General features: G+C 40.7%; 1 protein-coding gene across 10 annotated transcripts in view; it reads right to left on the bottom strand.

The window, feature by feature from the left end:
* Positions 1 to 14,597, bottom strand: part of rap1gap2a (RAP1 GTPase activating protein 2a) — a 101,509-nt gene that overhangs the window by 2,203 nt on the left and 84,709 nt on the right. For 8 of the 10 annotated variants that reach the window (XM_015015374.1, XM_015015371.1, XM_015015373.1 and 5 more), the window contains 19 exons: positions 13,677 to 13,712; positions 12,157 to 12,189; positions 11,435 to 11,467; positions 10,699 to 10,920; positions 10,489 to 10,592; positions 9,421 to 9,499; positions 8,294 to 8,347; positions 7,582 to 7,665; positions 7,381 to 7,481; positions 6,120 to 6,249; positions 5,736 to 5,891; positions 4,454 to 4,525; positions 3,422 to 3,508; positions 3,174 to 3,314; positions 2,078 to 2,227; positions 1,624 to 1,736; positions 1,220 to 1,318; positions 936 to 1,065; positions 77 to 179 (listed from right to left, as the gene is read on the bottom strand). In XM_015015374.1, coding sequence (XP_014870860.1) covers positions 77 to 179; positions 936 to 1,065; positions 1,220 to 1,318; positions 1,624 to 1,736; positions 2,078 to 2,227; positions 3,174 to 3,314; positions 3,422 to 3,508; positions 4,454 to 4,525; positions 5,736 to 5,891; positions 6,120 to 6,249; positions 7,381 to 7,481; positions 7,582 to 7,665; positions 8,294 to 8,347; positions 9,421 to 9,499; positions 10,489 to 10,592; positions 10,699 to 10,920; positions 11,435 to 11,467; positions 12,157 to 12,189; positions 13,677 to 13,712 — 1,927 coding nt within the window. The remainder of the gene's footprint in view (positions 1 to 76; positions 180 to 935; positions 1,066 to 1,219; positions 1,319 to 1,623; positions 1,737 to 2,077; positions 2,228 to 3,173; positions 3,315 to 3,421; positions 3,509 to 4,453; positions 4,526 to 5,735; positions 5,892 to 6,119; positions 6,250 to 7,380; positions 7,482 to 7,581; positions 7,666 to 8,293; positions 8,348 to 9,420; positions 9,500 to 10,488; positions 10,593 to 10,698; positions 10,921 to 11,434; positions 11,468 to 12,156; positions 12,190 to 13,676; positions 13,713 to 14,597) is intronic. The other 2 variants (XM_015015372.1, XM_015015379.1) reach the window with 1 other exon arrangement.

The following is a 14,597-nucleotide window of genomic DNA, read 5'->3' as shown; positions in this document are numbered from 1 at the left end:
AGCGCAAACAAAAAACTAGCAAAACTATTTCTTCTTAACCAGTTCTCCTTCTCACTAGATTAAATTTACAACTTACCTGTTGGACTGCGGCACATGATGACAGGCGTACCCGATCCCTGGCTGTCGATGCTCAGGGCGGGACTGAAGGCAGAGGTGGACGTGATGGACGGATGACTGACCTACAAGGATGAAGCAAAAACATCATAATGTTGTGAAGGAAAAGGCACTGAACAAGAGTGACTGAAAAGAATCAATTATTTAAACTTTGCCCACTCTGACGGCAACGCAAGGGTATGACAGCCACTAATAATTAATATTCTAAAGTGTTTAACTTTACATAAAAAAATGGAGAAAAAGGAGCATCTAAAGAGGGACTTGAAACATAAAAAAATCCACATTATTCAACATATGCATCATATGCAACCCTTTTAAACAAAGCTATATTCAGATTTGCTAAAGTGCTGATAAAATCTTTTAAATGTGATTCACATAATAAACATCTTAATGTTCTAACCAAATGTAGAAAAGAAAATTCGTCCTGTGCATTAAAAAGCTTGGATCTGCACCTCCTTCAGCGCAATTTGTAATACTTGGTGCCTTAAATTACTCTGACGATTCTAACCTCACAAGGTGCCATTTTTAAGCAGAACGTCTCACATAAAATTACTGCCACAATGACAAGAGGTGTCATCTGAACCAAGGAAGATGAGAAGATTTGCATCAATTCTAATTATAAGCTGACATTTAATTCCCACTATTATGCACTTCTGAGCAATTATGGGCTTTTTCCATCTTTAAAAGCTTATTCATCCCTCTTAGCATCCCGATTTGTTACAAATGTGTATTTTTCCATTTTAAAATTTTCCAGTTTCTTTTTTATATTAATTCCCCGAGTTTTCCACGTCAACCCTGGATGAAAGAAATGTTCTACCCACCGTCTCCAGCTCCTCCAGAACTTCTGTTTCCCCCGTGGTGCTGCTGAAGCTGCTGGTGCTAGACGAGGAGCGAGAGATGTTGGGCCTGCAGCTGCTGCCACTGCTGCACTCCTTGTGCTTAATGAAAGGCCTGTTGATGGACGAGCAACAGAGGATCAAGCATGTGGTTGAGATAACACTCTTTAAATTTGCCATAGTTAACCCTAGAACACAATTGTATTTTTATATATTTTCACAAAAAAAAAACAAAAAAAAAAAAAATCAAGTTTCAGCTTTCAGCTGACCTTTCTTTGTTGGGGCAGATCTCAGGTGAGCTGGGATTGGATGATGTCTCTGACCTCACTTCTTGGGAATGCGGGCAGATCTCTGCTGGTTTATGATCACTGCAGACAAACCACGATCACACAGCTTGAACCTTTACACAATTTGTCAGAATGCCACCACAAAATGTATGAATTTTTATGTTTTTTTTTTTAAAGAATTTATGCAATCGCCCAGCAGAAATTGGCCATAATTGGGAAGGAGAAGACAAAAGAGAGACACGTTTTTGGAATGTAATTAAAAAACAATTTCAAAAACAGACCTGCATTTCTAGACGACCCATATCCAACAATTTTAAGATTTTTAAAGGGAAAAAAAAAAAAAAAAAAATCAGGAAATGGAGAGATTAAAAATGTAGAGAACTGACCTGCGTGTGTGTTTGTCTGATGGAGCGTCTGTGCTGGAGTGGAGACGTGGGAAGAGGCCTGAGCGCCGTTTCACTGGGCTCTTTAAAGGAGATTTGGCTGACAGAACAGGAGGCTGGAGATCACAGATGATAAATTAAGACCTTACTTTAAAAAAAAAAAAAAAAAAAAAAGAAAGCTTCACCACCACTCTAAATAAAAATGCTGTAAAGGCCTAATTTGATCAAGCTAAATGACTGTAGGTGGGCCAACAACAGAACTAATATCTAATGAATCTTTACATGGAAACTCTAACATGAAAACTAACAATCACAGTCTGGCAATCAAAGTTCTGCAGGTTTTCACAAGGAAGCAAACAAAGAAAGCTCTGTTAGCCACACGGTAACAGTTAGATCTTGTTCTTCTCTCTCTTTCTCTCTCCCTGTCTCACTCTTTATTATTAGTTACTTTACTTACAGTGAAGGTGCTCTTTGTGCATTCACTGGTGCTTTGTGGCAATCCCCCGCCACTGAGGCTGGCAGGGACCCCACCTGCCACCCCGGGGCTCCGGTGACGATGGGAACCCACCACGGTCTCCATGGAGTGGCTCCTGACGCGCATGGCCCTCTGACATGCGAACAAGGAAGCAAACAAGGAGTGGATCAGAGAAGGGTAGTGAGGAACAAACTGATGCAGATTGGTAGACAAAAGGTTGTTGCAAGGGAACAAAGTGGAGGGAGAGAATGAGATGTGAGAAAAGGAAAACGGTTGTATTTATTATTTTAAAAAATTATACATGTATTTACAAATTATGTCCACCAGAGGGTAGCATTCTCAATGGAAGATGTAACGAGCGGCACAGTCGGAAATGTGGGTTTCACTTTTTTGTTGATTTCATATTTTCATATCTAGTCCTGAAATCTTAACATGAGAACATCAAAACCTCACATTCTTAGAAAGCATGAACAACTGCAACTCAAACAGTGCAACAATCTTTGTTTATTGTTAAATTGTAATCTTCTCGTTCATTTACAGTAATACAGACAGGTGATAAACTGCTAGAGCAACGAGAGCAATGAGAATAGCTCCTCCTGGGACTGTCTGGACAAACTGCAAAGCAGCAGATATCCACAATCCCTGCAAAAAAAAAAAAAAAATAGTAAGAGAGTCAAATCATCACCACGTTCACACATTTTGTCATCGCCACATCTAACTGGTCCCATCAACTTCAGCTAATCTACACATCCGAACAACAGAAAATGGAAAGCAAAAAAAGGGTAGAGAGTGGAAAGAGAAAGAAAAATACAAGCATGAACACTTCGGGGTGTTACATTCACACTCGGATGTAAGTGCGTCTTCTCAGCCGCGACTGCACATTCTCTATATAGAGTTTAAGTCTTTGAGGGCTGTGAAAACGAGGCATCCATTGTGATAACAGTGGTTTCGCACCTTAAGCCATCCTGCAGACCCGTGACATTTATCTGACCTGGCGGTGTAATGACGGTGATCAAATAAATGTCACAGAGCTGAGAAAAGATTGCCTGATGTACTTTTGCCTGGGTTTTATGTTCACCTTGAACGATTCGAGCAGACCCCCATGTCCGCCGTTCTCCAGCTTATCCTCCTCCCCCATCTGCCCGAGTCCCAGCACCGCCTGGCTCTGTCTGTGCAGCTCGTCGTGCAGGTTGTCCAGCAGGGCGGCTCGTGTGCGTCCCTGCAGTGAGTTCAGCCGCACACAAAGGCCGTTTAGGAAAAGGGTCTGCAGCTGCTGGATGAAGCTGAAAAGTAATTGAAGGGTGGGCTGTGTGTGGCGTGCGTCACCTCCAGTTTGGCAAATTTGTCAGATTTGTAGCAGGCGTTCTCGGCATTGATCAGCTTTGTTAGCAGGAATTCTCGGAACTCGGGACCCTGATTGTGAAGATGTGGGGAAAAAATAAATAAAAGAGAGACGAGGTAATAAAAAAGAAAGTCTTGGTTTTTTTATCAAGTTTCTCAATCTTAATATCATCTTTTTCTTAAATGCAATGTCATTTTAGTGAGAATAGTAGGACATACAACTAGTCTTTATACAAAGCAAGCAGCAAATTAAAGTTAAAATAAATTACCAATTAGACGAAAAAAAACAACAACACACACCATAAACATTTAAATTGTTTTACAATTCAGCTGGAATGACAGCAGTAGATGTATACAAACACCAAATAGGAAAACTACACACACTCCACAATACTACATAACACAAAAAAGAAGAATATGCATAAAAACATTTTTTGGTATTGACTTAATTTCAGAGTTGATTTTCTTATAGTTATAGTTTTGGACCATATTTCTAGTAGCTACATAAATTCATCCTCGCATACACAAATGTCTGTTTATTTTTGGAGTACACTGGAATTTGCTCAGTTTATTCATTTTAAAAATGACATATTTCATTGATTTCTCTTCTAAATGCCCATCAATCTGACGAGCTAACTTGGTTTACCCAGCAGAAATGCCCCCCGATTCACCACAGTGAGGTCACCCTCAGCCTGTTGTGGGTAATGAACCAAGTACTCCAGTCCGTCCACAGAAATGGCTCTACTCGGACAGTGACCATGAAGGCCTGCAGAGCTGCTGGCTAGTATCCTCTTTTTATTATTATGTTTTCTGGTTTTCAAACAGAGCACTTTAATGGCACCCTAGAGGTTGGACATATTGAAGAATGCATGACGAGACAAGCAAGACAAAATGTCTGAAGCAACTAATATTTATAACTTGCTGCATGTCTTAAGGTTTTGTTGAAGTGAAAATACTGAATGCTGTTAAATAGCAGGTTAATTTATTCCACAAAGAAAGTTCAACTCTTTCCCTCACCTTCTTGAAGACGGCCGGGTTTGGGAGCGGAGGCCCAAAAGGAGGAACGTCTTCTCGTGCTGTAACAGACACCTGATGACACAAAGTCACAGCGGTCACTCAGACAAGCACAGCATTGCATCACTGACTGATGACAGAGTACAAAATATAATCCTGGAAAAGAAAACTAAACACATTCTAGACTCGTATAGAACATTTAAGGTGAAAAATAGCAACCAGGTGATCAACAAAGCACCTGCTGATCCTCAGCAAACTCCATGGAGCACACAAGTGTTGGCGCAACACCAGGGAGGAAAGACATGAGGAACAACCTTACAGCAATTGTGGCTAGGCAGGGTTAATGGTTGCCTCCTCTGTAGCAGACAGTCTGTGCTGTATGCAGTTGGCAAGTTAAATGTCAGCTTTTATCTCGATGAGAAAAAAGATCAAGCCTCTCTAACAAAAACACTAAAGAACGACTCCTGGTTTCAAAGTGGAACTGCAAAATGCTTGGAAACAAAATCATTTGCAGACACGGGATCACATTATATTTAATGTACTCCCCACATAAAGCATATTACCACAAACACCTCAGAATAAGTACCAAGCACAGTAGCGGAAGGGCGATGGTTTGGACTTTCTTTGCAACCAGGCAGCTTACACACGCCAAGTTCTCTGCAAACTCAAGTTGTAATGTTGTTTTACAAGTGGGTGGTGTTTATTTAAATGTGTTTGACTGGAGAAATGTTGGGTGTGTACGTCCTGAACTCTTTAGTGAGCTTCACCCTTCTGTTGTTTGATTAACAGGCTCGCAATGCGATTCTCCAGCGAATCTGGTGAACGCGTTTCAGGTTGCTCAGAATGGCTCTTCTTAACGATGTGTTCACAAACTCGCCGTTAGCACATTTGTCTTTTTTAAGTTTGCATAATTAAAGCTGAAATTAATAAGTGATGTCCAGCTCTGCGCTGCATCTTCTAATCAGATGCCTGTCGGATGAGGGTTTGCTGTAAAGTCAACGCTAACTGAAGCTTGGCTAACAACAGGTCCCAGGAAAACAAGTGAACTGATAGTACTGAAGCGATGCTGTAAAGAAGAAGCAATTCAGCCACGAGTGCAAGAAAATGGAAAAGTCAGACAGAACGCCACTGTTGAAAGCAGTTACTGCTAAATTTGGTTCTACAAACTCTTGAACAATGTGTCTTTTTCTGAGAAAAAGCGTTCTCCCTGCTATATGGAAACCAGTCTATTATAGTCTATTAGCTCTCTGTTACACTGATTTGCACTGAAAGGTGTGCATCGTACCTTATAGGTGGTTTGATCTGTACAGGGGTTCTCGACCTGCACCAGAACATAGGCGTGCAGGAAGTTGGAGGCGATCATGTCTGGAACAAACGGCGTGGACTCTTCCTGGAAGACCGCGGCCACAATGTCGTTTCCAATGTGTCTTTTCCTTTGGAGCTGCGGAGGAGAAAAAGCCGGTAGAAAGTCGCTGTATGCCCCACTCTTTAATTAGGAAGACTTCTCAGGAAGTTACATTTTTCCATCCGTTTTCGTTTTTTATTAGAACAAGCAATTATATTGACGGTAACCAGACCTGACCAGTTTTTCTCCCGACTCAAAACATCTATACTTAGCTGTTAAATCCACAAAGTAGCCAGAATTAAAGCCAGTATTCCAGCCTGGTACCTGCTGCACGTCACCCTCGGTGAAGGGAAGCTTAGTAGATACATGGAACATAATCTCTCTGTGTCTGAAGACGGTGTAGACGGATTCAGATCCCGTCTGTCCATGAGACACGTCCAGCCCGCCGCGGAACCTGGAACATCATCAAAACCGATGTTTTACTTTGTGCCCAACATCCAGCCATATCTCTATCTTCATAAATTTTGTCCCTGAACAAAGGGATTATTCAGGATTTTTGAAGTCATTTAAAGTAGTTAATCTTTTGCATAAATCCAGATTTGTTGTGTGAAGAAAGCCCCAGAGCAGTGTAGACAAATACGGACACCTTCCACTACAAAAAGCTCACAGGGGTTTACATGTAAAAGCTATTTCATGAACTTTGAAGCTGCGATTTACACTGAAAATGGACGGAAGATGTTTAGTGACGAAAATGTTTTTCCTCTTTCAAACATGGACAGAAAAAGTAACATGTAAAGTTAACGTAATCAGATCAAATACTTAAAAGAAAGGCAAGCTATTTCAAATCAAATCAAAAAAAAAAAAAAAAAAAACAGCCAGTTTTTCTACCCCCAGATTTTTTTTTTTTTTTTTTTTTTTTTACACTTCTTTTCATTTGTATCAAGTGGTCACTCTGAATGGCAGCTGCTTTTTAAGGTCTTGTAACCCAGCGGGACCATTTCAAACATGGCAGAGTTGTTTCAGTGCCAAAAGATGTCCGCTCTGGTCTCTGCCCCCCCTCAAGTTAAACAATATTTTCTCCCTGTGGCACAAACTAATCTGGATTCACAGTAAATGAGAGCGCTATCTACTGCAGGTAAGATTTTAACTGTTTGTGACATTTCAGCAGAACCCTGCTTCAAAAATACTGAAGTTTCCTTTTAATGAGCTGTCAGAAGTGACTGTTTAATATGCCGGCCTTTTGTCCCCCCTAACCCTGAAGCTTTAAAGTGGAAAGTGTGAGAGTATACTGAAGCGCAGGAAGAAAATAATTTAAAAAAGGATCTAAAGCTCTGATTACATGTCCATGTGGCACTTTTCCCTCTCAGATCTGTTTCACTAAGCACTTTTGCCTGTTTGCATGCTGAGTCTGAAGCAGCAGGACAAGGTTACAGTAATTAAACCCCGCTCTCAACTTCCCTTAAAATGCTCTCCTGTGTTTTTCCTTTCAATCCCCATTTGGCCTTTCCTCTTTCTCCTGCTTATTTGTTACAATCGTGTCAGTTTTCGTTTTCTCCTCCTGTTGAGTTGCACAATTTAAAATTACCCTTTAAAATCCTGGAGCTCAATGTTGTCTCCTAAGATGCTCAGGAACTCCTTGAAAGCAGGCGTCTCCTCGTTGTTTCCAAATAACTCTTCCTCTGACGTCTGAGTGGATTTCACACCAAGCAGGAGGAGGAAAGAACACGAAGCCATTTATATTTAGACAGTTGAGTGATGAACGGCTGTATAAGGAAAAACTGCTCACCTGTCCAAATTTCTGGTAGATGACCCCGAATTTGAACGTGTTGTTCACCTCGTGTTCGTCATACGCCACCATCAGCTGGGAGCCCTGTACAAGGATTAATGCATGGTTTTTCCTCTCAACTTATTACGCAATCTTTGCTTGTCAAAGCCATTAGGAAAACATGTTTTCTTCTGCTCCAACTGGCAGCTTTATCGGGTCTGTATTGCATAAGGGCCAATATGTGACAAAATGTAGTGGCCCCCAGTGACGGCGGTGGTCCTAAAGCCTTATCTGTTGCATACGGAGACACAGATGGCTTATTTTCCTTCCCTTAGGCACAGGCTGAAAGCGCACTCCATCACCAGGCGCACAGTAGGAGCAGCAAATTCATCACATCAAGCTTAGAAAGTTTGTCCTATGATCAGTTGTTACTTTAACAGGGAGGAAGATTACTATCAGTTGTGAAATGTGTAACAGAGCAGGATATATTTTTGGTGAGGCAGTCAGAAAGTACCGACTTTGACTGCTTTACTACAGAAGGGTGGGTGTGGGTCGGGAAACAAGCTGGCAGACATAATTAAAGACAACAATGCATCGTACAAACATTTACATAAAAGGCCTGCAGACATGTCAAGAAATTATTTAAAACATTTAAAAATTGGACAAGCGTTTAATGGAGGTGAAAGCTGCAATCAGGAAGAGGTCACAACGTGGGAGCTGAGTGTGAACTCACCCGAGGGTAGAGAACTGGGCTGAACCTCAGTCCTGTGGCGTCGTCACACAGCAGCTGAAACAAACAAAGACGGATCTCTGAAACTCACAAACGTTACGCTGCCTGTACGGCATCTGGTCTCTGTTCTGACTGCTAGTGTGGGCCAGACAGTTTATACAGGTTTTCACAGACTGAAACACCTTCATGGTTCCATGTATTGAGTTTTACTTACACAGAGGTGGATTTGATGTTTAAAAGAAAACTAAGTGGATAACTGGCATAGCTAAACTGGCTTTATGTTCAACTTAAAAACATTGATGTCATTAACTTCTAAATTCTTATTGCTGTTATTTATTTTCTTTGTCTTAAACGGGTTTTAATAATTTTTTTGTACTCCTCCTTTATTTAATTTCCTTATTTATGACAGATACTTTGATCCTTTACCCCCTTTCCTCTCATTTTATATTTATTGATTGCGCTATATTTCATTGTACAGAGAATGATGCTTTGTTAAAATCTAAGAATATACTGTAGAACCTGGAACATCCTCTTTATTAGACTGTGAAAACATCTGAACATCTTAAGTCAGAGGCCTCTTCAGGTCTCCTGTGATACAGACTGCTACAGAAAACTCATTAGTACCCAGCCCAAAACCCCCTATAAAGATGCTTTACTGATCGGAGTTACTATTAAACCTATTAGTTAGTGAGTGAATAGCACTCAGTTCCTCATCCCCAGTAATTGTTTATTTGTCTGACAATTTGCTGTATCATTTTTCAATCAGACTAATTTACATAGTGTGACAATTCCTTAGTTTGTTTTGTCCCTATGACAAATCACTTAGAGTTACACTCATTACGATTAAAATGATCTGCTAATAAAGTAGAATTGATTGATTTATTTGAGAAATCATGAGGTTTGTTTTTAGTATTTTTTATCTTTTATTGATCTAGATGTCAAATTTTCCAGCAGTGTTGTGCTTTTTCTAAATGATAGCTTAGTGTGCAGAGACTATAAGGACTAAATTATGAAATATGTTAGGAAAACAAGACAGTAGCAATTATATGCAACACGCAATTTGTGTGTTGAAGACTTTTGATTCCGTTATTAATGACAATAATGTGAGCAACAGAAAAAAAGTTGTTTACCTTTGCAATCTGAGGCACACTGGGCAGCTGACTGATGCCAGCTAAAGAGATTCTGTCATGAACTGTTTTGGTCCGAGATCTACAAAAAAACAACAACAAAAAACAGAGGGCTGGTCGACAATGAGTTCAATTTTAGTAATTTTTGAGCATCTGAAGTTTTAGACTGAATTCGGATGCAGTTTCTCTGATGTGTCAAAATAATCTTAACAAGTTGAAAGGATGACTGGCACCAAATCTATAGTAAACATAATATGAAAATTGTCACTCGAAGCTGCCGCGAGAAGATTAACACCTGTCAAAACCCATACAAAGACCAAGCAGAGTATAAAAATAAAGTACATATTTTTCTGTGCTGTTGAAAATGACACCGACTGTGTCAATGGCACAGAGAAGCTGAGATTTACAGAGACACAAATCGAATCAAATCACAACCGTCAACAACAGCGTCATTTTTTTTCTCTCACTAGTTCTGTGTTCCTGTTTGGCTTATCTGATTCAGAGAAGTTTGATGGTGATTCAGGCAAACAGAATTTATCTAATAAGACAAGAAACATTTTCCTTTAGCAGGCTCCCTGACCATTTTTGTTCATATTTTTTAGATTCTGCTTCCATTTGTTTCTCCAGAAAAAACTCTATGACGTGGAATGTATAAAATTTGTAACACTGACAATTTACACAAATGAGGAAATTGGCAAGAGATGAAAATCTGACATGCTACCGCTTACATTTAAAAAGATAAATCGCAATAGGTTAATGGAAGGTCTGAACTTTAAAGAAACAAAGAAAAAAAATAATACAGATCAAACATTACAGTTGAAGATTTTGCAAAAGCTCTCAAATCAGGTTTGGAGTACATTATGGTACTGAAGATTCAAAAACATGCAACCAAGCCTATTGTTAATGTTTGCACTTTTGCTTTGAGTGATGGTTTGGTTTATTGGCTAAAAACCCCCATCTTTGCTCATCATAAGCAGATTCAGACAAGGATAAATGAGAAGAACTCAGAAAGTTACAGGTTTTTCTCTACATGTCAAATGAATGCAAAGCTAATCCTTCCCCTCAGAGTACCTGAGCATGATCCGCAGAAACTCCTGGCCCTGAGCCTCCTCGTGTTTCAGAGACATGATGAGGTTGCCGATGCTGCTGCCCGTGCAGTAGTAGTTCATGTGCTCCTGCAGGTATAAAAGTAGGAAGAGACATTTGAGGTTAAAGACAACAGCAGACTTCCCCCTCTAAACACACAGTGTTACTGACATTTATGCAAACACACACCCTAACCTTGCCAAGGAAGTGTTTGCGGTAGGCACGAGCTGTGCTGTTACACTCCAGGCGGTAGCTATGCGCCCCGCCAGGGCTCATGCCCTCATCTCCATCCTCTTCCTCACAGAAACTGGACTCGGAGGAGGACGGGGTTCCTGCTGGTGCCTCTGCATCTTCGATCCAGTAACCCCCAAACTGGGGCAGGATCACCTGGGGGTATGGACCGCCTTTCTCCAGGACCTATGGCATTAATGTGGGGCAAGAAAAAAAAAAAAAAAAGGGAGGAAGTCAGAATGAAATGAAAGAAATACCTTAGTAACATGAAGCGAAAGCTAATGCCTGGTAAAACTATTCAGATCGCTTGAAGTTTTCCAAATTCTGACGCATAAAACCCCCCCCCCAAAAGTTAAAGCTTTTTAATTGGAGTTTATGAATGAACCAACAATACGAAGCATGTTGTTTTTGTTTTTTTCTACGAAACATAAAACATTCAACCCTCTTTACTCTAACATACCTAAATTAACCAATTGCCTTTAAACGTGCCCTAATTACTAAATAGATTCCACCTGTGTCTAATTTGACTTCAGCTTAAATGCAGATGTTCTTTGTAAGAGCACCAGGGAGCTTCTCAAGCCACTGCACAGATCAGAAAAGCATAAAGCAGGTTTTGAATTCTGCATCTATGCTGCAAACCACCTCTGGCTGAGAGCTGCATATCAGCAAGGTGTAAATGTGTGTTTGGAAAATGACTCACATCTTCTATCCGTGGGTAGGGGATATAGTCATCCTGTAACAGAGAAGACATGAAGACTTTTATTTCTTAATAAAAAAGTGATTTATCTCGTGACCCTCACAGGCTTTAGCCACAACGGTGAGGTTGCAAGCACAGCCGACAGGCACAAAGGATAATAATGCCAAAATGGACTTTCGGGAGATGATGCAACAAGCTGAAATAAACAATCATTAGCAAGAAAATAAAAGTCAGTGAGGGGGTGTCACCCCCTTAATGATGCCAGAGCTATTTTGATTCAACAACACCTGAGGTCAAGAGCTATTTGATGCCTGTAGCAATCTGGCTCCAGCGTACGACCTCTAAACGCGATCAAACTCTGGTAGCCCCCTCCTCACTCCCCTGAAAATGCAGGGCTATACGGACAGACGGTCATTTATATTCTGCAGCAGCAGGAGCCAGGATACTGGCAGGCCACAGAGGATCAATTGACAGTTGGAGTTCATTCAGCTCGTAATCAATCGGATCAGAGGGTTATTGATTCTACATTTTAAAAAGCTCTGAGAAAAATCTGAAGAAATGCACACAGGGGAGTTCAGACAGATGAGCGAGGAACAATCACAGGGTAGCAGCAGGCACCACGAGGCAGAGGTGGAAAGCAGAAAATGGACGGATGGAGGTCATATCAGAACATAAACTAATGAGATCCACAGAGAAGACATGACCAAGCGTCCGGTCGGCCACACCTTCCATCTTTTGGTGTCTTCAGCTTTGGGGACCTTATTAGAGTCCAGTCGCAGCATGAGGGTGGAAAAACACAAAAGGTCAGGAAGAAAGTTCTGTGCATTTAAAAGGTGCCTGAAGCTCAATGTTCTTGTTTGCAGACCTCACTTTCTGTGTTGCCAGATGACAGCTGACTCATATTTGCTGATATGCACACTCACACAGGCACACACACTTACACACACACACACACACACACACACACACACACACACACAGGTAATACATACACTTAGTCATCCTCTCTCTAAATCAGACCGAGTGAAAGCTGCTTTTCAAATGTCATTTGGGCTGCTGTAGCGCCGAGATGCAGGCTAAAGCTGTTCTCTGTAGCAAACAGAGATAATGTGGGCATAAACAAACTGTCTAATTATATATATATATATATATATATATATAGACCTCGTCTTCAGTGGCAGTCCCAAACATTGGAGCTCCCCAATGTAAACATCAGCTACGTTTGTGAATTGTTTGTAAAGCATTCTGTGTTACAGCAGGATTCCTCAAATTGCAGGATGCTAAAATTGCTAAAAAAAAAAAAAAGGTGACAGTCCACACATAAACTACACTGTGTTATAAATAAAAACTGAATTGCCGTAGAATACTGAGTTGTTATTAACAATATGTTAACATATTTCATACTCATGTTTACAAGAAAAAGCTTGTAATTTGCACTTTATTCTTTTCTTCCACCCATGCCTCAGATAGGGTGAAAATAGGTCCTACAAAAGATTCTTTTAAAGTACAATAGTATGTTTATGCACAGCACAGAAAACATACAATTTTGTTTAAAAGGTTATTGTTACCTAAAAAAAAAAAAAAAAAAATTTTTTTTGTTACAATCTTTTATTGCTTGATCCCCTCATAATAAACTAATATCTATGCCCATATTGTGAAAATCTAATCATTAACCTACAAACAAAGAAGAGGAAAACCGTTGTTTCTTGTCTCCCTGATGGTGATTGTCGTCTTTTGAAAGCCTCTGTCCCCTTTTCTTCTCTACTCTATTCCCTTTTTATACCCCCATCTGTCCTCCAACTACTCAAAGCCTATGCCCACGGGGCCCACGGAGGACACAAAGTGGTCGCAAAGAGAGAAAGAGGCAAATTTTGCTCAGAAGGAATAGAAAAATCAATGTATTCCTACTAGGGAACGAGAAAATAGTCTGTCTAGATCTTTTCAGAGATCTGGAACAGCCTGCTCAAAGCATCCACACCATCCAAAGTGAGAAACACATTTAATCCCGCAGGCTGACAGAGAATGAAAGACAAAATCTCAGGATATCTGATAGATCTTGCAGACAAAAAAAGAAAAGATGCCCTTTAGAAAGTCAGCACTGAAACAGTGCAATTATTGCTCTAAGGTGTTCGTCAAAGTCTCCCTCTAGTCGCCAAGAGAAGAAAGGAAACGAGGAGGGAAGATAAGCAAAAACACTGCAGAAGGAAAAGGAACTTTCACAGGATAAAAATGGAGCATTTCCTACCTGCATCTTTTCCAGCATGTCGAAGAAATCTGCAGACTGAAACAGAAATAAAAACATTAGAAAACCTGTAAAGCCACTGTAAATGCTAGCAAACCACGATTTACATAAGAACAACTTCCCAACACAAAGTCAAGTTTGTACATCAGCCGAGTCATTGCTTTTCTGCTGTACCTAATTATCACCTTATTGCAGGTGATTCAAAACGCACCAGCCTGAATTTAAAGGTCTTCCTCTGTGCAGCCGCAAACAGAAACTCTGCAACTCTCACAGTGTCAAGAGGGCAGGGAAGGGCAGCAGACTCACACCCCTGAATACATTCTGATAAGGAACCACTTCCTCTGAAGGCAACACGCCCACGGACATGCTCTTACACAAACACAAGCGTGCCTGGGTGCTGGCTGCATGTCCTCCGTTCCCGGGCAGAGGGATGGAGGGAGGGAGGGGGGCGAGAGGAGGGGCTTCACCTTTCCTCGCACAGAGAAGCTGTGAAGGTGATAATGGTCTACACGTGCTCACATTCTGCTGGCCTCATAATGTGCAGAGACAGGGGTTTGAACGAGTGTGTGCATATCTTCACGCTCGCACATCATGATGCCACAACAAAGGAATTTCACAAAAATATATATATATATATAGCTAAGAGAATGTGTAATAATAGGGTGGTGCTTCCTAAAGTCATAGCGCTTAATGAAACGTAGCAAATGAACAAGTGAAGCCTGGGCATAAACATTCTACATGCTTTTATTGCAGTCATCAAAGATCGATTCATGAGCGGTTCTCTTATAAAACCTAATCGTCACCACCTTCAGCGCCAAAACACACAAACACAAAGAGCTCTTATCAAAGTGTTAATATTAACCACTGAGGAGCGCCCTGTAGTGCTGAGGCTACACTTTAAAACAACCAGACATACAAAAAAAA

The sequence above is a fragment of the Poecilia latipinna genome, unplaced genomic scaffold, assembly GCF_001443285.1.
Source record: "Poecilia latipinna isolate Pla-1442-1.1 unplaced genomic scaffold, P_latipinna-1.0 Scaffold1907, whole genome shotgun sequence".
Classification (NCBI taxonomy): domain Eukaryota; kingdom Metazoa; phylum Chordata; class Actinopteri; order Cyprinodontiformes; family Poeciliidae; genus Poecilia; species Poecilia latipinna.
The sequence above is the reverse complement of the archived record's forward strand: the minus strand, read 5'-3'. Positions and strand labels throughout refer to the sequence as shown.